Genomic DNA, 25747 nt, shown 5'->3' on the forward strand with positions numbered 1-25747 from the left:
TTTTGCTATTTTGTAAGGAAAAGATTCTTCCTATATTTTTTAAAAAGAGCAATTAGTAATATAGTAAATTAGTTACTAGTTAAAGCAAACACAATGGTGCTGTTCGTTTCATTGTCGCAAGCGGCAGCGGCAGCGGTAGCGTCTGCGGCTGCGGTAAACATTATTATAGGTTGTTGTTTATTTTGTTGCCGCTACCGCATGAAATATGTTCGTTTTGCTATTGTTACCGCTGCCGCAGCCGCTATCGCTTGTTTTGTGTTCGTTTTATAGACGCTGCGATAATTTTATATTTAATTCTTGTTTTATTTTTATAAATTTGTATAATTCTATTTTGAATCAACAAAATATAATTTAAATATATTTACAACCATAAGAATGTTTATTTAGCTAGTAATAATTTTTTAATTAAATCAATAATTATAACAACATATTTTGTGATAAATTATAAGCTAAATTAAAAATATAAGTAAATTTTTTTAATAAGGTAAACGGCCTTGACCATATTCATTCGTGATGTTGTCACGCAAAGCTTCCATAGCTCTATCACCCGTCGGCTCATATGCAATATGTTCTTCTTCTTCTTCTTCTCCCTCTTCCTCTTCTTCTCCCTCTTCTCCTTCTTCTCCTTCTCTTTCTTCTTCTCCTTCATCACCATGATATCCTTCTGTACTTTGCCAATGTACAAAATCATGATCTTCCCTATGTGAATCTCGTATGAAGTTGTGTAGTGTCATCGTTGTTGTTACGAGTTTAATCCACTTAGTGACACCATATTTTGGATGCTTACGATCCAAAATCCTCCATTTTGCTTTCCACACTCCAAATGTCCTCTCAATCACAGATCGCATACCTGAATGCTTTCTCTTGAACAATTCTCTTGCACTTACTGGTGGTCCTCCTCTAGCAAATTGACCAAGATGATATCGCAAACCACGATGTGGACCAAGATACCCTCTCCTTGTGGGATACCCAGAGTCAACAAGATAATACTTCCCACTAGGCGGATGTGGGAAAAAAGGTTCATACCTCGCACAATGAGTCAAGACCTTTGTATCATGTGCTCTACCAGGTACACCGACATATGCGTATATGAACTTCATATCAAAGTTACATATAGCAAGAACATTTATTGTTGGTTCTTGCTTTCTACCTTTATATGCTTCTGCAGATCGACTTGGAGGGCGAACCGGGATATGAGTTCCATCAAGTGCTCCAACACAATCTTTAAAAAATGGCCAATATCGATCATCATTCCTCAAAACAGGGTTTACTCTTGTAAATTCACCTTTTTGTGGCTTTAGTGTATCTGCTGCAAACTTGATGAGAGCACTTAAAACATCATCAACCTTCCTTTTCATTGTATCCAATGAACGTTGATATCTTGCAGCTATATCTCGGATAGTTTTATCCTGACCAACGACCTCAAGAAACATGGCAACATATTCCTCAATGTAGATATTTTCAGACTCTTGTAATCCATATCGTGTAGTTAGCATCTTACATAAAGCCTCAAAAGTTCTTTGGTTCATTCGGAGAATGTCATAACATTGTGTATCTGATCCATGCATAAGTTGTTGGACATGACGCCATCCTGCTCCTCGATCTGTTCTATGACTTAATCTCTCTGCAGTAAGTGAATCAATCAAACCAAAATCATCATCATCATCACCATCATCATCACCTAACATCCATCTTCTAATCATCTGCAAAACCATATAAGAGTTGCCATAAATAAAGTGTGACCATATAAAAGTTTCCATAAATTTTGCATTAAAAACCATTTTAATCGTTCATAACACAACACATCAATGAAACCATTTAATCGTTCATAACACAACACATCAATGCAAAATAAAGTGTGACCAAAAACCATTTTAATCGTTCATAATCGTTCATAACATGCAAGTCATGATCTGCTTCATAAACACTACAAATCATCTAGGTTCCTTCTAGTCATAAGCTCCAAAAAACTGATCTTATCTTCAGCACTAGTATAGGCTATAAAACCCCGCATGGTTGCTTCATCTGCTAGAAGATGCTGAACTGCTGCTTTGTAAAATGAAGACCACATCCTAATTCCAAGCAATCCATTGAGTGTCTCTACTACACTCTCAACACTAGATGCATGCTCACGCTCCAACATCTGTTCTGCTATTCTATTCTTCTTCTCAAGAGCTTCAGTTCGTTTTACAACTGCTTCAATAGCCATATCTTTCTCCCTACGCCTTTTTTTTGCTCTTGAACTTCCAACTTGAGTTTGTGTCTGGGTTTGTGTTTGAGTCTGTGTCTCTACCCTTGGCACTGACATATCTATGTCAACAGAATCAACTTCATCATCTTCATCTCCATCCACTGTAGAATTTAAACTAGCTTCTCCAGTTTGAGCGCTCCATCCTTCAACTCCAGTTACTACTACCAAACGGAATTCGTTTTCATACATATCCATATTAGCAACCAGTTTGCTTCTATATTTTCTTGATGCAGGCCATTCCTATATAGCAAAAACAAAGGAGTGTAAGATACTGATCACATACAAAAAAATATGAAAACAAGAAACAGCCGTATATGTGAAAGGGATTTATAAAACCAGAGTTTATATAGAAGAATATACAAGTACCTCTATGCGTTGCTTCCACCAATCATCTGGCATATCCAACCTTCCCATATCATCAAACCGAACCTCAGGCCTATTATGAGTTAACGTTCTAAAGGTAGTGTATTTTTTCTTACATGAATCATACTTATTCTTAAAAGGGTTCCATTTCTTATATCCCCTCTTAAATGTCTCTTCGAACTTCATCATGATGTTATCTTTCCCCGTTTGATTTATTCCTGCACTTGTTCTATTTCCATTTTTTTTCTCATCCGCATAAAGTTTAAAGAATAACCGAGTTTCCTCATCGGTCCAAATCTAAAAAGATGCATAAAAAAAATCTGAAACCACAACCACTAAGATAAAAACTAAACACTAAGATAAAAACCAAAACACTTACTTCTTTAGACATCTTCTTTCTCAAAACACTTGAGTTGTAACCTGAAAAATCATCAAAAACCAAACAAAAAAGTGTTAAACAAGTGTAAATACAACACGTTATACTGTTACTCCAGTAGGCAAGAGAATTATTAGAAGAATATACAAGTAATCATAAACACATGAAAATAAAAATTAAACAACAGATCATTGCATAGAAGAAACGGGTTCGTATAAAAGCAAATCATTAACAAGGGACTGAAAGTGTTTGTTTATTCAAAAAGCAGAACCATTTACGTACACATCAGCCATTGCCAATAACATTAACAAAGGACTTAAGTTAAGGTACAACATTTCACAATCTAAACTAAAGCCACAAAAGTAAAGCTTTATGCTGAGGGACACACAACACAAGACTCGTTTACATCAAAACCAAACACTCGTTTATATAACAAAGAAGAGAGATCGAGACTTGAGCACTTGTATTTGAACCTATAAACCAAAGCAACCATCAATTTGATAACCTTTCATCTGAATAATTCTATTGTTAAAGTGCTAAGAATTCAAAAAGAAAAAAACAAATTTGCTCACAAACAAACACTGAGAGATCAAGACAAGACCAAAATAAACGAATTATTCAAATGTTCAAAAACCCATAATTCCAAAACCGGTTTTGTAACGAGTGAGCCGAGAGATAGGGAGATGGGGATAGAGAGAGAGAGTGAAGATAGAAATTGTACTTTTGGACTGAAATAGAGAAGAGAGAAGAGGATGAAATAGAGAAGCTGTTCACCAAGCTTTGGATTTGTATAGTAATTACCCAGAGAGATGGAGATGACGAAGCTTAGAGAAGAAGAAGAACCATGGTGGCGACGGAGAAGACGAGATAAGAGAGTTAATTTAGGGTTAGTTGTTTTGTAATTTTTTGAAGAAAACAAGGGTATATTTGTTATTTACTTCATATAACGCAACTTTTCAGTCTTTGACGTTGAATTCAATCCGCGTCCAAAAAAATTAATCGCAGAATGCTGCGTCTGCTGCTGCGTCATGCCGCAACTATCGGCGGCGACCAAACGAACAGCTAAACTTGCGTCTGCCGCAGCCGCAACTACTTGCGGCGATCAAACGAACAGCCCCAATGAATAAATATTAGTAGAGAATCTGGAAATCGTGTCGCGATAAGCTAATAAATTAAATTATGACATATTTGATTTATCTTTATTTTTTGGTTGGAACATATTTATTACCAAAATCTTTCTTTGTTTATAATTTTTATTTATTTTAATGGCCATTCAACATTTTCTAAATCCTGTTTTATAGAATTAATTATTTTTTAATATTTTTTTAATAGTTACTATTTAGTACAGATTTTTAACATTTCGGTAGGGATATTTTTTTGTTGTAAATTATATCTCTAGTATAGATATTTCATTACAAATATTTTCACTTCTAATTATTAATCTAAAATATATATTTCAGTATCTATATATATTAAGTTGGTTTTTCTCTCTTCTCTTTCATTCACCTAGTCACTTTTTTTATTTTCAATTTTAACAAATTAATCCACATCATCAAAAAAATATAAAATCTAAAGTTAATGCATCAATTAATTCAATCATTTTTGTAATTTTTTTTAAACAACAATTTACAATAATTAACTAGAATGTAAACCACCAAATGAAAAAAAAAAATACAACCAAAAAAATATCAAAGTAAAATATGAATAGAGATTACATATATATAAAATTAGATATTTCTATCGTAACATATAATAATTGTGTATATATTTGTATAATACTAGAAATAGAAGAAAAATAAAGCTATCATATATTTAATGGAACAACAGTTACTTTCAAGAGCTACAATTATTAGGCTAAACAAAATAAGAACTTTTTTAAAAACAAACACAAAAATTTAAAGGTTTTTTTGGTGTAAAAGGTTTCAATTTTTGGTGTTAAATTATAAATTCATGTTACCGAGTAAAACCATAAAGATTTGGTGCATATTATTATTTAGAAAATTCTAAATAATATAAATAATTAAAATAGTTTGAATGATCTATGTTATTTATCGTTTTCAAATTTGAAAACTTGTGAAATTTGTTAAACAAAGATATATCCTAAAAAAAGAAAAAATATTAATCAAGTGCTCAAAAATTAAAACAATGTATATATTTAAGAGAAATGTATAATATTACTTGAAATAAAACATATTAAAGAAGACACACACACCAAAAAAAAACAAAATAGTGAAAAATACTAAGAAAAATTTGAGAAAACTATTTGTAATAGTAACAATTATAATAGTAGTGGTAGAATGTAGAATTTTAATTGTGACGAGTGTATACCAAAAAATAAAATAAAAAATTAATCATGAAAGTATATGAAAAGAAATAGATAAGATATATATCGGTTAATAAAATAAATTTAACATCTATACAAATTTATATTTTTAATATTAAATAATTATATAATTATATTCAACAGTTCTATTAATAATAAACGGGATATAAGTCTAGTAAAAAATATATTATGGTTGTTTTGTAACTTTGTTAACGGTTTGTTTTATACTTTAAAATAGATTAAACTCCAAACAGCTATCTGTACAATCGAACCATAAATGCAGTTTGGTGGGAGACTCTGAATAGTGACCGTGTGGAGTTTATTGATTTGTCTAAAGCGTATTTCATTCGCAACGATGCTAACATGAAGTCTCACGTGGTGGCTTCAAAGATAGAAAGCTCAACACAGTACCCAAAAAAAAACTAACAAAGCAAAAGAAAACTCGATATTGTTCATATATACATACAGCCGTTACGATGGCACAAGACTTCAAAGGTTCAGTATTAGAGCTCTTTCGGGAAAAGTTACAACCTCTCGAGGAATTTGATCGTGTAGGTCAAACGATCAAAAGTATTGCAGGACGGCGATCATATCTCCACGCGACATTAAAAACATTGTTCTCTGCCAAGAAAAAGCTTCTTCTTCACAGACACAATGTTCTCCTGCAAACATGCAAGTCAAAATATCAAGCACAGTTACGGAGGATTCTTCTAGTCTACCCTATTTTATGGGGCGGGCAGAACAGAATTGACATCCTAAGCATGGTATGAGAATATGAGCTAAAAATGCATTGCATGTCTTTTCTAGGATTAGAAATTAGGACCAGTGCATTGGAAACTAGTGAATACCTTATCAGGGAGCTCCAATGCCGTAAATACAATCTTATTGCAACCTTCTCTACACCCCAGCAGCTGCTTTAGCTTCAGGACTTGCCTTCCCCTGAAACGAAATTGGAAATACACATCTCAGTTCCAATCTTTTTTCCATGTTGCAAAACAACGAGAAATAACTAGATTGATATGTTTGACTGTTCACAAACAAACCTCAGGAGAGTCTTTGCGGATTTTCCTGGTTGGAGTCCTCATAGTGACAAACTCCTCAGACGCTGTGGGGTGAACACCCACTGTAGCATCAAAGTCGGCCTTAGTTAAGCCAGCTTTTACTGCAACCCCAAATCCCTGCCAAATAAAGTTCAAATTCGATCATACATGTTTTCTGTGTATACTTGTCAGGTAGGATGAATCATGTTAACAGTCAAACCTGGATGATTTCTGGTGAATCTTCTCCACACATGTGAACACCGACAACTTTATTGGTGTTTGCACAGACAATGAGTTTCATGAACACCCGGTCGGGAAGTCCTGAAAGCGTAGCCTTTAATGGCCTAAAGTTTGATGTGTAAACATCGACATCACCATATTGCTCTATGGCCTGCAAACACGTACCTAACATTTATAAGCAGTAACACACAAAAAACCATATTTTCGACAAGTTATCCTACTTACCTGCTCTTCAGTTAGACCAACTGTTCCGATCGGTGGCTGGGAGAAAACAGCGCAGGGAACGGCTCTAGTTGATCATAAACACACAGAAAGGATAAAAGCCATCAGAGACAATGGTTATAAAATGTTCTAGATTACGGAAAGAGCATGAAAGACTAGACAGAGAAAACTCTCATCAATCACCAAAAACATCACAAGTAAAGATTGTTATGTTACCTATAATCAGGCTTGGTTGGCTCATTTTGAAACAAAGTTTTAGCCAATGCACCTCCCTCCATCAAAGCAACTGGAGTCAAATTGATTCGGTCAGTGACATCCCCAACAGCCCAGATGGAAGGAACAGATGTCTGTGAATATTCGTCAACCTTGCAAAACAAAATGGAAACATGGAGCACAATTACACAATAAGTAACCAGGTCTAACACGAGAACTGTGTACAATGCAATAATAGAAATACCAAGTGACAAGAAATAGGTAGAACATTGGATCATACCTCTATTGCTCCATTCTTCGCCATTTTTACCCCAACATTCTCCAACCCTAAGTTCTGTTATAGCAGCCAACATTACATTAATGATCAGCCATATTCTACGACGGTACGACCATTGTAGTAGCTTCCATTTAAGTCATAAATAAGGGGTCGCAGTGGCCAGTTTATCTTAGACAAAGTATTAAAGCAATGAACTTTGCTAACACTTTTCAGTTTACAGTTATCCTTCGAAAATAAAAGTCATGTTATACCTTTGTGTTGGGCTTGCGACCAGTTGCAAACATTACATGTGAAAAGCCCTCAACAGTACCCTTGCTGGTCTTCAGAGACAACGAGCCATCACCAGATTTGATGATGGCTTCAGGGGATTCTTCAGTGTGAAACTCAATGCCTCTCAAAGACATCTGCTCTCCAACAAAATCCCTGACCTGGAACAAGAATAGAATAATAATTACCATTAGAAAATAGCCACGAGAACAAAACGAAAGCAGCAAACAGTAATCCTCATTTTTTACTCACGTCTTCATCAAAACCCCTCAGCACCTTCTTTTGCCTTATAAATACATGAACTTCACTGTTAAGACCATTAAAGATACCCGCAAACTCCAGGGCTATGTAGCCACCACCAACTATTGCAATTTTCTTAGGCTTTGAAGGCAAATCAAGCGCAGCATCGGAATCAATAGCAAACTCTTTTCCTGGAATGTCAGGAATGAAAGGACGTCCACCAACTGCAATCAGAATATTCCTCGTAGTATAGATTTTCCCATCTACATCAACAGTGTGTGGGTCTATAACCTGCAAACATATAAACATATCATCAACCATTCAAGCTCAAATCAATACATCGAAGTTAAAGCATATGAACTATATATATAAACCTCGAGCTTCAGCATACCTTCCCACGACCTTCAACCAACTTGACATTAGCTTTGCTCAGTATATTCTTATAAATACCAGTCAACCGCTGCAACTCAGCATTCTTGTTAGCAATCAATGTACTCCAATCATGAGTAGGCTCAGTATCATACTTCCAACCAAATCCATGACTGTCTTCAAACTCGTGACTGTATTTGGATGCATACACAAGTAACTTCTTTGGAACACATCCTCTCAGCACACACCTGTAGAATAACCAAAACCGAGTTCACTCAATTCGTTTTTTTGAATGTTTAAATCTAACACAGCTTAGAATTACATCTCTGTACAACACAATCAAAGTATAAAACCATAAATCATCAAGCAAATGCTTCAAATTTCTGGTACACAGCTACTAAATCAAATTGAAATAAGCCAAAAGACGAAACAAAACTTACGTTCCACCGACGCCACCAGCTGTATCAGAAGAGATGGTGGAGAAAGGAAGCTCGCAAACGGCGGCGGAAGCACCGAAGCTAGTGGCGAAGCGAGAGGCGCGGACGCCGCCGCTTCCGGCACCGATAGTGAAGAGATCAAAATCGTAGTGGCGGTCGGAGTCAGCTCCATTGTCGGAACTGGAACGAACAGAGAACCGGCGAGAGTGGTGGTAATACCGGTGGTTTGAGAGTACGGCGACACGGGGACGAAGGGAATAGAGAGAGGTTAGGGTTTTAGGGAGCGAGAGAAAGGTAGATGATGGTAGATGATGGATAGCGATCGGGAGTTTTCTGCAGAGGATTTGAAGTGATGGTGAAGATGAGATTGTACTTGTTAGCTTCGGAGTCGAAACCATCTCTCTCTCTCTCCACGATTCTTCCTCTTTTACTCTTTTTTTCTTTTTTCTCTCTTTCTTTAAAGTTTGGGTGCGTGTATACGTTTTGTTTCGATAATTTTTGTGGCATTCCATAGATTTATGACATATAATTTAATTGTTTTAAACAATTTCTAACATGTTTTTTTGTGTGGTCATAAAGACTCTACCAAACTGACGATGATAACTCACCCATGAGTCCATGACACATTGACACTACTAAATTTTAGTCCAACCTCCCTTAGTAGTGACACTACTATAACACGGATACAACTTCAGCGGTTAACAATAACAACGAAGTGACTGTAAAATGGTTAAACGATGTAAGGGATAATGGTATAAAAGAAGGAGATACAACAATAGAGAGCATGTACTTTGGCTTTGATCTTTGTCGTCTTAATTAATAAATAATCTAAGGGAGAGTAATGTACAATATTCTTCGGACACAACCTTCAAAGTCCATGTATGGTTGTGCAAAGACCTCTTGGATATGGATATGGAGAAGCTAAGGAAAAATGGCAAAAATCAAACCAGACTATTTGGTGAACGCTTTTTCATACCCAATTTATAATATTCTGCATTTATCAATCTGAATTAACTAATAATTTAAATTTCCTATCTAAACTTTATAAATTTAAGACTATTTGGTGAATGCTTTTTCATACTCAGTCTATGATACTCTGCATTTATCAACCTGAACTAGCTAATAATTTAAATTTTCTACCTAAACTTTATAAATTTAACCGATTTCAACGGCTTTATAGACGGTGTTAGTTAACCGTTTCACAACGTTGACTCAGACACCAACAAGGCTTGCACGTGGCACCGTTTCACAGCGTTGACTCAGATGCCAACAAGGCTTCCACGTGGCATATCAATTTATTAAAAAGAAAACAAAAAACGTTACAAGGAGGATTCGAACCTCTGTTAGACTGTTACATAGTAAATCTGTTGAGAATTGAGTTCTTGATTAAATCTGCAACAAAGAGAAATCAGTCAGTCGAAGAACAAAGAAGAAGAAGGAAAGCAGTAAAGCTCCCGTAAAGAAGAAAACGTTGTCGGAGAAGAGACGACGTGAAGCGAGGAGTCAAGGGAGGAGAAGAAAGTCAACAAACCATTTGGGTTTGTGTTTTGTGAATTGGGCCATCGGTGATGATAAGGCCCATATGAATAAATGTTTAGTTAAGGTCCAACAAGAAGAGTTGTAATAACTAAGTCATAGTTAGAGTATAAGTGAGTTGTTAAGAGTTGTTGAATGTGTAAGAGTGAATCAGGGAACTAGAGTTCTAATGAGTAAGTAGAGTAGCTACTAGTGTGGCTTGTGTAAGAGAGTAGAAGTATGGCCTAAGGTATGGGCATAAGTGTGTGTGGCAAGTGGAGAGAAACTACTATATGTATGTGTGCTTGTGTTGTAAGGAAGATATCCAAGAGATCCGAAAATAAAATGTAATCTCTTTGTGTTATCTCTCTAAGTTCTCTAACTTTCTTGTTATTCAATGAACAAAACAGAGTGTCCAAAACAGAGATAGAGAGATGAGAGAAACTGATCTTACAAGTGAGAGTAAGATCCTGAAATGTCAACAAAATCTAATGTGCTTAATAACCACTCGGACATATCAATTTTTTGGGATTGGACGAACAAAGATACAATATATTGGCTTACGTTTCTCTTCGTCATCTTCTTCTACGTCCGATGCACATGAGAGAGAAAGTCACCAAAAAAACAAATGAATCTCGATTTCAAAATCCAAAATTGAAAAGTATAGATTGAAGAGATCAATATTATCTGAAAACAAATGAATCGATTCGTTTATACTTTGTTTTTTTTTTTGTTCAACCCGTTTATACTTTGTTTATTTATATGTGCAAACTGTAAACTCAAAGACTCGAAAATAATAGATGCTGAAAACTTGTATTCTTATTGAATGAAAAGCATTTGCTTATATAGCCTTACACGAAACAGAAAACTCCTAAAATACTGCAGAGAAACAACCTTCTCCTGCAACTACTTTTGACCGGATTAATAGGTCTTTATTTGAATAATTAAAACAACCATAAGAAAGACTCGTTCTTGGATCACATCCTCTTCAGCTCCGCATTCCTAGTACTGACTTCTTCCAACAAACCCTCCCTAAGCTCAAACTTGGTCCACAAATTTGAGCTTATCAGCCATTGAACAAACTCCAAGTTTACTTCTCATTTCTTCAAATGTTTCACGCTTCAATGGCTTCGTGAAGATGTCAGCAACTTGTTTGCTTGACTCGCAATGTTCTAAACTTATGACTCCTTCATTTACGAGATCACGAAGGAAATGAAAACGAACTCCAATATGTTTGCATCTTCCATGAAAAACAGGATTCTTAGATAATTTGATCGTTGACGTGTTGTCACATTGAATCACTGTGCTTCCTTCGACATCGTAACTCAACTCTTCCAATATTCTCCGAGCTTGACATGCACAGATAGATGCAGCCACATATTCTGCTTCCGTGGTTGAGAGAGTGACTATTGGCTGCTTCTTAGATAACCAAGCCACAGCTCCTCCATCCATGATGAACACATAACCCGAAGTGCTTTTCCTGCTATCAATATCTCCGGCAAAATCACTATCAGTATACACTGACACCTCTCCGATTCCTCCTCTCTTATACCAAATCCCAAAGTCCACCGTTCCTCTCAAATACCTCAAAACTCTCTTAGCAGCTTGTAAATGCAGCATTGTAGGTTTAGACATATACCGGCTTAGGAGACTTACAGAGAATTGCATGTCTGGTCTGGTGGTAGTGATGTACATGAGACTTCCTATAATCTGTTTATAGAATGTATCATCCACTCTTTCTCCTCCTTCATCTATATCCAGCTTGCTCCCGGGTACCATTGGGCTGCTTACTGAGTTGCATCTTTCCATATCAAAACGTCTCAGCACCTCAAGAACATACTTTCCTTGTGAGATATGTATCCCGTGTGGTGTTTGCAGTACCTCTATCCCCAGAAAGTATCGCATCTTCCCAAGATCTGTCATGTCGAATTCCTCCTCCATTGATTCCTTGAATTCCTCCATCATTGAAATGTCATCTCCAGTGTAAATTAGATCATCTACATAGATACTCACGTACAGTGAATTTCCATGTTGATTTGTTTTGAGGAACAGAGTTTCTTCATTCTGAGACTTGACGAAACCGGCTTTGGCAAAGTAGTCTCCGATTCGACTAAACCAGGCTCTTGGTGCCTGTTTTAGTCCATACAACGCCTTGTGGAGCTTATAGACTTTATCTTCTTCACCACTGACCTCGTAGCCCTTAGGTTGTTGTATGTAAACATCCTCCTCAAGAATTCCATAGAGAAACGCCGACTTGACATCTAACTGATAAATGATCCAACCTTTCCTTGCAGCCGTAGACAATATAGTTCTGATTGTATCCATTCGAGCCACAGGAGCGTATACCTCAGTGTAGTCGATCCCTTGTTCCTGAGAATACCCCTTGGCCACCAAACGAGCTTTATATTTGCTGACTTCTCCATTCTCATTAAGCTTCGTCTTGTATATCCACTTCACGCCAATACACTTTGCTCCTTGTGGTAAATTCGAAAGCTCCCATGTTTTGTTTCTTTCTATCGATCTTATCTCCTCATCCATAGCTTCTCTCCACTTAAGGCTCTTCTCAGCTTCTTCGAATGTGAGAGGATCAGATGAGTTTATTATCGCCATGTTGACTTCATCCTCATCATCATCAATCTCGTTCCCGGTGATGTAGTCATTCAGATAGCTAGGAGCCCTTATTACACGACCCTCCCTGGCTACTGTAGGCTGCGAAACTGGAGCTTCTTCGACCACTACTATAGGTTTCTCTTCCTCAGTCGCGTGTTCTCCTCCCTCATCATCATCGCTTTCCTCCCAGATATGCTCATCATCATTCCAAGTAAGATCAGCGTCATGATGATCCTGAATTTTTTCCCAATTCCATCCTTCTGTTTCTTCAAACACAACATCCTTGCTTACAATGATTTTCTTTGTTTCAGGATCATAGAGACGATAACCTTTTGATTCTTCTGAGAAACCAAGAAGCATGCAAACAATACTCTTGTCATCGAGCTTCCCTCTTTTCTGATCTGGAACGTGAACATGAGCAATGCTCCCCCATACTCTAAAGTGCTCCACGTTTGGTTTGATTCCACTCCAAGCTTCTTGTGGTGTCACATCCTTTACCGAGTGAGTTGGACATCTGTTTAAGATGTAGAATGTCCAGATCACAGCTTCTGCCCAAAACATCTTAGGTACCTTTCTCATTGAAAGCATTGATCTCACCATGTTCATCACAGTTCGATTCTTCCTCTCTGCAACGCCGTTTTGTTGTGGTGTGTATGTTGTGGTTAATTGTCTGCAAATCCCTTCTTCTTTGCAGAAATTTGTGAATTCAATTGATGTGTACTCGCCTCCTCGATCCGTTCTGAGACATTTGATTTTCTTGCCAGTTTCTGTCTCCACCTTCCTCTTAAACGTCTTGAAGAAATCAAACGCCTCGGATTTTTCTTTCAAGAGATAAGCCCACGCCTTTCTGCTGAAATCATCAATGAAACTACAGAACGTATCTCTTCCCACTAGTGGTAGTAGGACTGATTGGACCACAGATGTCTGAATGTATGAGCTCCAGAACCTCTTTTGCTCTCCGCTTGCTCGTCTTAGAGATAGGGTTTCTTGATTGTTTCCCCACCAAGCAATCAGAACAGGTGAAGTTTTGCGCATCAAAACTTGGAAGACCATGCACCATCTTCTTGCTCTAAAGTGCCTTCATCCCCGTGTAGCTGAGATGCCCATATCTCTCGTGCCATAACTTTGGTACCTCCTCTGCCACGGTTTGAAGGCATCTCTGTTGTTTCACTCCATCACCAGATTGATCGTATAGCATGAACATCCTGTTCCTGCTCATCTTGCTCTCAGCGATTAGCCCTCTCTCATCGTGGTAGATTTTGCAGGCTCCCTTACGAATGATGATTGTTACATCCTTCTCCTGAAGCTGGCCAAGACTCAGTAGGTTGTTTTTGAGTTCTGGGATGTAGTATACCTCACTGATAGTGTACGCAGCACCATTCAAGACCAGCCTTATGTTCCCTTTCCCTACGACGTCCAATCTCTTATCATTTCCCAATTTAACCGAGTGTTTGAAATCAGTGTTTATCTTTAAGAACAGCTCTCTGTCTCCACTCATATGGTTTGAGCAACCTGAGTCGAGAAACCAAACCTTCTTTCGCATGCTTTCTTTCTCACCATCATCACCTCCATACAGCATCATAAGTTTCTCCACTTTCGTCTCGACATCTTCTTCTTCTTCTTCATACGCCATTAGCAGCATCTCTTCCTCTTCATCAGCGTAGTTGGCTTCCTCCTCCCACTTTGGGCACTCATTCTGAAAATGACCAAGACGATGGCATTTGTAGCACTCTACTGTGCTCTTGTTTGGAAACGTACGCCCACGACCACGTCCCCTGCTTCTGCCATACGCACCTCTTCCTCTGGTCCCAGCTCCTCTCCCATACGTTACTTTCAGGACTTGATCATCTCCTTTGTCCTGTTTCTTGAACTTCTGTTCATGCACAGCCAATGAGCTCTGTAGTTCATCAAGAGTGAGCAACTCAATGTCCTTGGATTCCTCAATCGAGACCACCACGTACATGAATTTCTCGGTGAGGGTTCGCATGATCTTTTGGACCACCTTGGAGTCCGTCATTGTCTCTCCGTTACTCCTCATTTGATTTGTGATGGCTAGCACTCTCTTAAAGTAGTCTTCCACCATCTCCGTTTCTTTCATTTCCAACAGCTCAAAGTCCCTTCTTAGTTTCTGCAACAAGGACTTCTTCACACGTTCGTTCCCTCCGAACTTCTTCTTCATGGACTCCCAAATGATCTTAGACGTCTTCCGATCTAAGATTTGCTCCATCGTGACTCTATCAATGGACTGATAAAGGTAGTGCTTCAGTTTGTGGTCATTGGTTTTGGCATCGTCACGTTGTTGTCGTTGCTCCTCAGTGAGAACCGTCGTGGGGGCAGGTTCTTCATAACCAATCTCGATCAAACTCCACAATCCTTTGGCCCTGAAGAAATTCTCCATCACCTCACTCCAATGGTCCCAATGGCCGTCGAATTGTGGTAACTTCATCTTGTCATCACTCATCTTTCTTAGTGTTTTGAAGCTACGGCTTCTCTCTCAAGTTCTCAATATCTAACGAGCTCTGATACCAATTTGTAAACTCAAAGACTCGAAAATAATAGATGCTGAAAACTTGTACTCTTATTGAATGAAAATCATTTGCTTATATAGCCTTACACGAAACAGAAAACTCCTAAAATACTGCAGAGAAACAACCTTCTCCTGCAACTACTTTTGACCGGATTAATAGGTCTTTATTTGAATAATTAAAACAACCATAAGAAAGACTCGTTCTTGGATCACATCCTCTTCAGCTCCGCATTCCTAGTACTGACTTCTTCCAACACAAACGCTCTATAATAAACGAATATAGAGCAAAAACTACGAAATCCAGATCTGGATTTTACAAAATTCATGGAACACAAAATAAAAACTAGAACGTAGGTGATACGAGAGACGAATCAACCGTATAAACAACCCTAGACGAAACCCAGATTTTAGTTGCTTCTGATCGTTGTTCTCTTTCCATGTCTGAAGGAGGAAGAAGAAGAAATAAGACGAAAGGCAATATTATACATCTTTTGTTCATAAAATTCAAAACGTTCGATGTATCCGAATAGCAATCTTACCTGCAGCAATTTTTTTTTTTTTTAGCTATGCCACGTGGAAGCCTCGTTGGCATCTGAGTCATCACCATTTAACTAACACCGTCTAATTATAGACGTTGAAATCGGCTAAATTTATAAAGATTAAGTAGAAAATTTGAATTATTAGTCATTTCAGGTTGATAAATACAAGATATCATAGATTGGGTATGAAAAAACGTTTGACAAATAACTTGGATTGATTTTTACCGTTTTCCCGGAGAAGCTTATTACTGGAAGAAACTTAAATAACTAGTCCAACCTCCCTTAATTGTTATGAGTTATGACCCATGACTGAAGGAGACTTAACATTCAAATTGGATGCATTTGGTTAAGCTAGAGAGGATTAACCATTTGCCAGAGTTATAATCTGGACTGAAGGAGACTTTAGTGATTAAGCTAGAGAGGATTTAACATTTGCCTCACACAAAATTATTTTATAATTGGATGCATTTTGTGTTGCCTTCGTATTATAAGGAAAAAGGTTGCCAAGTTTATCCAATGCATGAGCAAGATTTGATATCTCTAGTAGTTTCCTTCCTGTTCTTATGAAGAACTTCTTCAATATATCAATACAATAAAACTCTTTTGTTTTTCACCAGTGTTGACACATGAGTAAAAATAGTTAACTAATAAAATTATAACGATTAATACATGTCATATATAATTCTACTTACCTATCAAATAACATCCTAATAATCTGAAATTTATCGAAAAGGTCCCAAAATCTCAACAACCCTGAATCTGATTTCTCAATTCTCGCTTCACCGTGTCTCAAGAACTCACCACCACTCTGTAATAATACGATGTGTGAATCAATGATTTTGGTGTTCTTGATACAATTTGCAATCCGTTCTTGCTCAAGTTTCGCTTGAAATTTCAGAACCATGTAGCAAGATGAGGAATTTGAAAACCCTTCTCCTTCGCATCGGCTAAAAGGGTCATGAGTACGGCACTTCCTCTGACTACAAAGACCATATCATCAGTACTCTTCTCGATTCACCCTCCCTCTTAAACTCTAATTTTAATTTTCCTCAAAGTAGTTGTTTACCCAACTTTTTCCTGTAAAAAAATACACAGGAGACTTGTTTTGGTGTTATTAGGAGAGAAATCGAGCGTTCTGGAGACCAAGTTTTGCCTGTAAGCATACCTTCTCTTGAAATAATATGACTTCGTTGTTCGATTTTATTATTATTGGGTTTCTCTCATCAATGTTGTTTTTCATTTTAACAGTTGCTATTTCAATGTGCTAAACAATTGCCTCACAAGATTCCTTTGTGTGGGACTTTGGTAAGTCTTTTCTGGAACCAAGTTTCCCTTGCTTGAATAAAACATTCCTTTTTCTTTTTTTGGGTATCTGTGGGCATGCATTTAGTTGTGTTCTATGTAGTAGAGGTTTTGATTGAGTCTTTTATGATATCTGTTTAACGGACCCTTGTCAAAGAATAATTAGCTCAGAAGCAATTACCAAAAGGATTTAACTTGGCAAAAACTACTTTAGAAACACAAATAATAATCCAAATGCCCTTAAGGTTGATCGTTTTGTGTCTTTTATATCCTATTATGAAAATTGTAGAAGTCTACTTATTTGTAGTTTTGGCGTCATTACTTGGTGATATCTAATAGAACACACAGCCTCACATTTCTAACTTCTGAGTAATAAAGAAATCGTTCGAATATGTATCTCGTAGTATTCTTTAGGATGGCTAAATAATTCTTATCTCTGTGTAAATATTAATGAAGACATACTTTGGCATTTGCTTTTTCGTTCTTTGTATCAAAGCTGATCTGAGATATCCGGTTCCCTGTTATATATTCGTTGAATTTAATCTGCTACACATACTTCAAAGTTTGATGGATGTCTTTTCACATGTTTAAGATTGGTTTGTTGAACTTGGAGAATGAAGATTTTGTTCGGAGGATGGTAGAAAGTGTCCAAGTTGATTTCCAGGTGAATAATCTAATATGTACATCAAAGTGTCCAAGTTGCTATTGTATTGATGTCTTTTTTTGCTCCAGATTGTTTTGGGAGACTGTAGTTCTGATACTGATTCTCTCTGCTTGTTTGGGATTTTTTTTTTAGTATATGAAAGAGCATCTGATTAGAGGAAGGGAGTGGGAAGAGGTGTATCATGTTATCTATTTGAAATTTCAGAACCATGTAAAGCTAAGTTTCGCTTACGAAGAACTCAGTAGAGCCACTTATGGGTTTAACAGAGAGCTTAAGATCGGTGAAGGTGGATTCGGTAGTGTTTATAAAGGAAAGATTCTGACCACTGGAGGAGCTGATTCTGATCCTCCACTTGTCGTCGCCATTAAGAAACTCAACCGACAAGGTTTACAGGTCATAATTTAATTACTTTCTTGTCTTCTCTCTGTTTATTTTTTTCTAATCTAATCTAATCATTAGGAAGTAATTAAGGAATTAGTTGAAGCTAGCTAAGAGATTCTTCCAAGTTGCTTTGATGTAAATTTTCAGGGTAAAAAAAGATTCTTAGAATCGTCAAAAAAAAAAGAAGAAGATTAGATTTGATGAAACGATGAAGAAAACTCAAAATTTGTCACTTGTTTCATGATGGTGAAATAAAGACTAAGAATGGGGAAGGAAAGGAGTAGGAATTAGTCAATGGACGTATTTATTAAGTCAACATCGTCACTATGTTTTCTTTAGTGTCAATTCTGAAATTTTCTTCAAAAGTTTTTGTATTTACCCTTGTCTGTGTTTGAATGGTGTATTTTAGGGTCACAAGCAATGGCTAGCAGAGGTTCAGTTTCTAGGGGTAGTGAATCATCAGAACGTTGTGAAACTCATAGGTTATTGCTCAGAGGACGGCGAGACTGGGATCGAGAGGCTTTTGGTTTATGAGTACATGTCGAATAAAAGTTTAGAGGACCATCTCTTCAGCCGTGGATCACGCACATTACCGTGGAGAAAAAGACTCAAGGTCATGGTTGGTGCAGCTGAAGGATTGGCTTATTTACATGAACCTAAGGTAAAAAATTTAAATCTGTCAAGAGAAATCTTGTTTTAGGCAGACCCTTTGATTATTCACATTAAGTTCTATGTAAATGTCGACATATAGCCATGATTTAGGATTGAGATTTTCTGTGAACCGTGTTGTGATCTTGTTTTTTTGGTTGAAGGTTATATATAGAGATTTCAAATCATCAAATGTGCTCTTAAACGATGAATTCTGTCCGAAATTATCGGACTTTGGGCTGGCCAGAGAAGGACCAGAGGGGGACAATACTCATGTCACAACCGCAGTAAGAATTGAAAACGTCTCTGTTAATTTATGTCGTTGTTTTAGTGTTGTGTATTTGGCTTGTTCTGTTTGGTTTGACTTGAAATTTCAGAACCATGTAAAGCTTTATTAGTATGAGGTAGAGATCGGGAAGAGTATATTCCTTATATTTTTGAGTTTCGATTTCATCTGGAAGTGATGAATCTGTCGAATATTTTTGGGTTTCTTTATTATTTTTTTTCTTTTTTTCAGCTGTTGGGTGAAGATGGATCATCAAATTGGACATGGTGTTGAAGTGACTGGGTTATCTCCATCTGTTACTGAGAAAGATCTTATTGATTTCTTCTCTTTCTCTGGTACAATTGAATATATTGATATTGTCAGGTAAACAAACCTTACTTCCAGACAAAATTGGTATTTTCTGCATATTCTGGATTCACAAGATTAAAATCAGCTTATCGATGGAATCAAATTCCAGGTGGCTTTTGTTTCCCATCTTGATCTCTCTCACATTCTCAGGTCTTGTTCTTCACCATGGAGTTCTCGCCGAAACTGTTAATCCTGATGAAGCTAAACAGCTTAGAGACGAGGTAAACACTCCTCAACAGATCTGGATTTACTCGCTCTCTCGATTTTGCTCTGTTGTCCCCAAATTGAATTTTCGTTTTCTGGGGACACTTAAAGTCTTAATCGTTGGATGTTATGAGTAAAGAATCTCATTCTCCTTATCAATGTAAAATGTACAATTGGGGGTTTATATACATTATACCAGGCCTAAACCAAAGCCTCTAAACCAGCTAATCCTAAACTATACAGACTCCAATTGAACCAAAAATGATATAAACTATATACAAAAGGATCATATACTATAATAGTCCCCCTCAAGATGGGGCATAGATGTTGAGAAGACCCATCTTGTTTATCAACTGTTGAAAGGGAACAAGATGAAGAGCCTTTGTGAAAGGATCAGCAAGCTGCAGATGAGTGTTAACATGAAGTAATTTAAACAAACCTGCAACCAACCTTTCACGAACACTGTGACAGTCAGATTCGATGTGCTTTGTGCGCTCGTGAAAGACAGAGTTGTTAGCAATGTGAATTGCCGCCTCATTGTCGCAAAACAGAAGAGTCGGCTTATGGAGAGGAATCTGAAGTTCCTTAAAAAACTTGGCAAGCCAGACAAGTTCATCAGTAATCAAAGAAAGACTACGATATTCAGATTCCGCAGAGGACTTTGACACAACTTGCTGTTTCTTGGATCGCCAAAATATCAAGGATATGCCCAAGAATATGCAATGTCCTGAAGTAGAACGTCTTGTGTCTGGACAAGAGTTATAATCCGCATCTGCAAAAGCTTGAATCTGAAATTCTGCATTGGAAGAATATAACAAACCCTGCCCAATAGTGCCTTTGATATAATGGAGAACTCGATAGGCTGCTTGGAGGTGATCATGTCGAGGAGCTTCAGAGAACTGACTAAGCTTGTTGACGGCAAAGGTGATGTCGGGACGAGTAATTTGAAGATACATGAGCCGTCCAATGAGTCGCTGATAGACTTTACCATCAACAAAATCACCACCAATATCCTTAGAGAGCTTGACACTGGGATCCATAGGGATGTTAGAAGGCTTACAACCAAGAAGACCTGTTTCATCAAGAAGATCCAAAGCATACTTCCTTTGGCAGACATGAATACCTTCAGCAGATCTTGCGATTTCCAAACCCAGGAAGTATTTAAGTGGACCAAGATCACGCAACCTAAAACTGGACTTAAGCTGAGCCTTAAACTCCTCTACAACAACGTCATTCTTACTAGCAATGATAATGTCATCCACATAAACTAGAACACACAAGAAGAGATCAGTAGTGATTTTCAAAAAACAAGTATGATCAGAATGAGACTGCACAAAACCCAAATCAATCAGAGTAGATTTGAACTTCAAGAACCACTGACGAGAGGCTTGTTTAAGACCATACAAGGACTTCTTCAATCTGCAAACCGCATTAGGTGGAAGAGAGTCCCCCTTTCTTGCTGCATATCCTGGAGGAAGCTTCATGTAAATTTCCTCATCAAGGTCACCATTGAGGAAGGCATTAGAAATGTCCAATTGGTGAAGAGTGAAACCATAGATAGCAGAAATAGCCAAGAGAAGCTTCACAGAGGTAAGCTTGCAGACTGGAGAAAACGTGTCATGAAAATCAACCCCTTCAGTTTGTGTGTATCCTTTGGCAACAAGACGCGCCTTATACCTCTCAATAGTGCCATCAACATTGTATTTTATCTTGAAAACCCACTTGCAACCGATGGGTTTCTTATTCGGAGGTAAGGTACAAACGTCCCATGTGCAAGTAATCTCTAAAGCATCAACCTCAACATCCATAGCTCCACACCACACCTCAAATTCTTTGGCTTCAGCATAGGTTGAGGGTTCTTTGTTTTTGTCTATAGCAACTAAAAAAGAATGATAAAGTTCTGATATGTTATTATAAGAAAGAAATTGAGAAATTTCATGAATGGTTGAAGATCCCACTGAATGACAGTAGTAATCTTGAAGATAAGCAGGTTTTTTGATTCTCCTATGCAATGTTTGAACAGAAGGTTCAGGGACATTTGTACTAGGATTAGCAGAAGGCGTAGTCTCTAGGGATGATGAAGAAGGAGAAGCCTCTGCATTGGATAAATGTGGAAGCATAAGAGAATTGCTAGGCAGATCAGGAAAAGAATTCTTAGCTTCCTGAGATAACTCTGACTTAGCAAAAGGAAAGAGCTCTTCATGAAAAACTACATGTCTAGAAATGAAAATGTCATTTGTTTCCAGATCAAGAAGTTTATAACCTTTGTATCCGGAAGGATAACCAAGAAAAACACAGGCTCGAGCTCGGGGATCAAATTTATGTCGATTCTTGGGTGAAGTAGAAGCATAACAAAGACACCCTAGGACTCGTAAGTCATCATAGTTAGGGGCTTTCTTAGTGAGAATCTCAAAAGGACTCTTCTCATCAAGCACAGGAGCTGGTAAAAGATTAATGAGATGAACAGCAGAAAAAACACAATCTCCCCAATAAGGAAGTGGGAGATGTGATTGAAACAGAAGTGCTCTAGCAACATTGAGAATGTGTTGGTGCTTTCTCTCCACAACAGAATTTTGTTGTGGAGTTTCAGGACAAGAATGGAAATGGATAATGCCTTTAGATTGGAAAAACTGAGTGAAGTTAAGTTCATGAGCATTGTCAGATCTAACCCCCCTAACCCTAGTCTCAAACTGAGTTTCAACCATAGCAATAAAAGAAGGAAAGATATGAAGAACATCAGATTTCTGTTTCATCAAATAAACCCAAGTAGCCCTTGAATGATCATCTACAATAGTGAGAAAATATCTAAACCCATCATGAGTAGGAACAGAAAAAGGACCCCAAGTGTCAATATGGACCAATTCAAAAGGAATTTTCTTTATATTATTATGAGAGATAAAAGGAATATGTTTTTTGTTTTACAATGAAAATCCTTTTGTATTTTTGGTTCTTTTACAAAATGTAAAACAGAAGAAAGAGACTGAAGTTTATAAAAGGAAGGATGACCTAACCGTTTATGCCAGAGATCATGAGAAACAACAGAAGCGGCGACTAAAGAAGCTTTATGAACTGGGAGATTTATAGACTCAATGTCCAGAAAATAAAGATTGGCCACTTGTTTACCCATTCCAATCATTAAGTCCCGAGAAAGATCCTGAAGAGCACAAGAATTTTCATCAAACCAAATTTTGCAACCCATAGATTTGGTCAAACAACTGACACTTAAAATGTTGAATTTGAATTGAGGGATGTATAAGACATCATGAAGAACTAAATGATTGCCCAAATGAACAGATTATATCGCAACAATGCTCACTAAACCGCCATTAGGAAGATTGACATTGGTATTAGAGAGAAATTTGAAAGTGGAAGTTTTATCATGACAAATATGGTTAGTAGCTCTTGTGTCTATCACCCAAGCATTGATAGCAATAAGATTGCTATTCGCAGAACAAACATAACGTTTGGTAATCGAAAAAGGATTTGGCCTATCAACACTGGAAAAAGAACAAATGATAGAGGGGTAAAAATTACCAGGTGTTGGGCCATTGGTTAAAGAAGAAGAAGGGAGGGAAGATACTGAAACCGCATGAACCTCTGGTGTAAGTGTAGAACTCTGGATCCTGGTGTTGAGAAAAGAGACTATTTGTTGCATCTGTTCTGTGGAGAGATCATCAGTCAATCTCGGAGTCTCTGCAACAACATTTCCTTCACTCACACTCTCGGAAATGATATTGGCTGCAGTGGGAACCACTCGTGTTGACTTGAAGCGAGGATGACCAACCGGATAACCATTTTTCTTGTAACATTTATCCATGACATGGCCAATTCTCCCACAGAAGGTACACAATGGTTTGTTGCCCTTTTGAATCTGATAACCACCAGAAGATGCACCCTGAGACTGTTGTTGAGTCTCTTGAAAAGCAGAAGTGTCGAGAGTACCAGAAGCAGGTGGAAAACTGGCCGATCGCTGAGAATCATCTTGGTCCAACATGTTGTAGACTTCAGAGAGAGATGGCAAGCTTTTCTTCATGAGAATCTGGCTACGCACCGTGTCATAGTTACTATTAAGTCCCATAAGGAAATCAATGACACGATTCGTTTCTCTTTCAGCCAACAAATCATCAACAGTCCTTGTAGTCACCTGAAGATTAGAGAGTTCTTCCCATAATGACTGAGTTTTAGTATGATAGGAAGATAGATCCATACTACCTTGACGAAGTGAATGAATCTGCTGACGCAACTTGTACAAACGAGGAAGATTGGATTTGTGAAATCGAGTGTACAGATCTCTCCATATCTTTGCAGCAGTGGCAAAGTAAAGAATACTAGAGTAAATCTGCTTCGACACACTATTGAGCATCCAAGATTTGACCATGTTGTTGCATCGTTTCCATATCGGATAATAAGGATCTGTCTCCGCAGGTCGGACTATAGATCCATCAACAAATCCCAATTTATTCTTAGCTTCGATACTAGTAGTCATGGCTACAATCCAAGTTTCATAGTTTGTTCCATCTAAGAGGTCAGGAACAAGAACCAAACCTGGATAATCGGAGCTGTGAAGATGATATGGGCTGTGAATGTTATCTGGAGAATCCGAGACTGTAAACGGAGCAGAGAACGACCGTGGTCGAGTATCGAGTGCCTGATGCGTAGAGCCAGAGGCAACTCGAAAAGGCGATGAGCTTCGAGACTTGTCGCGGAGAGTCGGAGAAGAAATTTCCGGTAGATCTGGTGTAGAAGAGCGATACTTCGAAGTGGTCTTTCGTTTTCCCATGATTAGCTGAATCGAGTTGAAAAAGGGGCAAAGCGGAAACAAAAACAACGCGAATCAGAAAAGGAATCGAAAGCGAGACGAAGACGCAAAGAGCTACGGAAGGATCTAGATCGGAAAAAAAAATACAGCGGCGTAACTTAGTTTTCCGATTAGAATCGATGATCGGAAAAAGTTTGTTACAGAGAATGAGAAAGCATTTGCTCTGATACCATATGAGTAAAGAATCTCATTCTCCTTATCAATGTAAAATGTACAATTGGGGGTTTATATACATTATACCAGGCCTAAACCAAAGCCTCTAAACCAGCTAATCCTAAACTATACAGATTCCAATTGAACCAAAAATGATATAAACTATATACAAAAGGATCATATACTATAATAGATGTTGTACTTACTCATTGATGTAGATTATGTCGTAAAGGTAATTTCTTTAGCCTTTTGAGAAGTAGGTTTTGCATAATAACTTGGCTTGGAGGTGAGTTACTTAATTTGATGGGTTCATTTTTGACATTGAGTGTGTAGGTACGTGGGATGTTTTATCATGCTTTCGATGGATATATGAACAATGCTTTTCCACTTGATGAATTGAGACCGTTATCTTGCCAAGGTGAAGATACACTTGGAGGCTATGCGTTGACCTTGGTAAACTACTGTTGTATTTGATCTTTGCTTGTTTAAGGCTCTGTGTTGTGTTAAACCTTGACATGATTTTGGTGGCATTTGTGTAGATTGATTCGTTGGATACATTAGCTTTACTTGGAGACCGAGAGCGCTTCACTTCTTCTTTTCTATGGACCTATTTTTACTCCGACCATCTCACCACCTATTTTTCCATTATTAAAGCAGACAATCTCAACTTCATCTAACGATGATTTCTTGTGTGGTTTTGATTCGCTGTATTTGTTTTTTTTTGATTGATGGAGTTTTTTATTTATGTAAATTAACGTATATTATGTACTTGGTTTGGAAGTGCTTTTTGTTTTGTTTTTTTTTTCAAACAGTTACTATTGTTTTGTGGAACAAAATAAGATGCTAAAGATATAATGAATCTATAATCCAACACAAACATACAAAAAAACAGAATACAACACATGATAAAAAAAAGCCACACACAATAATTAAAATTACAAAAAAAGAAAACACACACAAAAATCCTGTTCGCAGCTTAGCGCGGGTACTATCCCAGTATATTTTAAAACTATAAAATGTATAGACAAAATATTTATTGCAAACCCTTAACACTACCAACCTGAATATATATTTCTTGCAAAATTTCATAAAGCAACTAAATTTCTTCTAAATAATATCTTCTCAATTAAATT

The 25747-nt window shown here is 37.4% G+C and overlaps 5 protein-coding genes across 12 annotated transcripts; 1 reads left to right on the top strand and 4 right to left on the bottom strand.

The window, feature by feature from the left end:
• Positions 1–338: 338 nt before the first annotated feature.
• LOC104784067 (uncharacterized) lies at positions 339–1781 on the bottom strand. Its single transcript, XM_010509138.2, has one exon. The coding sequence runs from the start codon at positions 1779–1781 to the stop codon at positions 477–479; it is 1305 nt and encodes a 434-aa protein (XP_010507440.2). The 3' UTR covers positions 339–476.
• Positions 1746–3859, bottom strand: LOC104784068 (uncharacterized). The gene is made up of 4 exons (XM_010509139.2): positions 3712–3859; positions 2994–3034; positions 2618–2911; positions 1746–2491 (listed from the first exon to the last, which is right to left on the bottom strand). The coding sequence occupies exons 2-4, from the start codon at positions 3003–3005 to the stop codon at positions 1928–1930; spliced, it is 870 nt and encodes a 289-aa protein (XP_010507441.2). The 5' UTR covers positions 3006–3034; positions 3712–3859; the 3' UTR covers positions 1746–1927.
• Positions 3860–5639: 1780 nt separating this feature from the next.
• On the bottom strand, positions 5640–9286 carry LOC104781332 (glutathione reductase, chloroplastic). Of its 2 annotated transcripts, XM_010505974.3 has the most exons (11): positions 8622–9286; positions 8204–8429; positions 7825–8103; positions 7557–7733; positions 7309–7362; positions 7032–7180; positions 6819–6882; positions 6574–6744; positions 6357–6491; positions 6162–6252; positions 5640–5975 (listed from the first exon to the last, which is right to left on the bottom strand). In XM_010505974.3, exons 1-10 carry the CDS (start codon positions 9128–9130, stop codon positions 6211–6213), a joined length of 1806 nt encoding a protein of 601 aa, XP_010504276.2. In that variant the 5' UTR covers positions 9131–9286; the 3' UTR covers positions 5640–5975; positions 6162–6210. The 2 variants fall into 2 exon arrangements, with proteins under 2 accessions (XP_010504276.2, XP_087366740.1); XM_087510614.1 differs by lacking the exon at positions 5640–5975 and having other exon boundaries at positions 6161–6252; positions 8622–9126.
• A 7203-nt stretch (positions 9287–16489) lies between these two features.
• Positions 16490–25473, top strand: LOC104781333 (putative serine/threonine-protein kinase PBL19). Of its 7 annotated transcripts, none has more exons than XM_087511451.1 (12): positions 16491–16619; positions 16708–16809; positions 16905–16964; positions 17058–17114; positions 17704–17775; positions 17908–18168; positions 18566–18817; positions 18969–19091; positions 19322–19453; positions 19548–19659; positions 24948–25067; positions 25154–25473. In XM_087511451.1, exons 2-9 carry the CDS (start codon positions 16768–16770, stop codon positions 19361–19363), a joined length of 909 nt encoding a protein of 302 aa, XP_087367577.1. In that variant the 5' UTR covers positions 16491–16619; positions 16708–16767; the 3' UTR covers positions 19364–19453; positions 19548–19659; positions 24948–25067; positions 25154–25473. The 7 variants fall into 7 exon arrangements, with proteins under 7 accessions (XP_010504278.1, XP_010504277.1, XP_087367578.1 ...); XM_010505977.3 differs by having other exon boundaries at positions 19589–19659; XM_010505978.3 differs by having other exon boundaries at positions 16522–16632; positions 19589–19659.
• Positions 22938–24541, bottom strand: LOC147946123 (uncharacterized). Its single transcript, XM_087511450.1, has one exon. It carries the CDS (start codon positions 24420–24422, stop codon positions 22938–22940), a length of 1485 nt encoding a protein of 494 aa, XP_087367576.1. The 5' UTR covers positions 24423–24541.
• Positions 25474–25747: the final 274 nt, after the last annotated feature.

The sequence above is a fragment of the Camelina sativa genome, chromosome 4, assembly GCF_030686135.1.
Source record: "Camelina sativa cultivar CO46 ecotype springtype chromosome 4, ASM3068613v1".
Classification (NCBI taxonomy): Eukaryota; Viridiplantae; Streptophyta; class Magnoliopsida; order Brassicales; family Brassicaceae; genus Camelina; species Camelina sativa.

Coding starts and splice junctions, on each gene's coding strand:
- LOC147946123 (XM_087511450.1), bottom strand. CDS start 24,422: ATGGGAAAACGAAAGACCACTTCGAAGTATCGCTCTTCTACACCAGAT.
- LOC104784067 (XM_010509138.2), bottom strand. CDS start 1,781: ATGGTTTTTAATGCAAAATTTATGGAAACTTTTATATGGTCACACTTT.
- LOC104781333 (XM_010505976.3), top strand. CDS start 16,768: ATGAGTACGGCACTTCCTCTGACTACAAAGACCATATCATCA. Junction 16,965..17,057: donor CTGGAGACCAAGTTTTGCCT/GTAAGCATACCT, acceptor TCATTTTAACAG/TTGCTATTTCAATGTGCTAA. Junction 17,776..17,907: donor GTGTCCAAGTTGATTTCCAG/GTGAATAATCTA, acceptor TTTTTTTTTTAG/TATATGAAAGAGCATCTGAT.
- LOC104781332 (XM_010505974.3), bottom strand. CDS start 9,130: ATGGAATGCCACAAAAATTATCGAAACAAAACGTATACACGCACCCAA. Junction 6,745..6,818: donor TTGGTCTAACTGAAGAGCAG/GTAAGTAGGATA, acceptor ACGTGTTTGCAG/GCCATAGAGCAATATGGTGA. Junction 6,492..6,573: donor ATTCACCAGAAATCATCCAG/GTTTGACTGTTA, acceptor TTTATTTGGCAG/GGATTTGGGGTTGCAGTAAA.
- LOC104784068 (XM_010509139.2), bottom strand. Junction 2,492..2,617: donor GGTGGAAGCAACGCATAGAG/GTACTTGTATAT, acceptor TTTGCTATATAG/GAATGGCCTGCATCAAGAAA.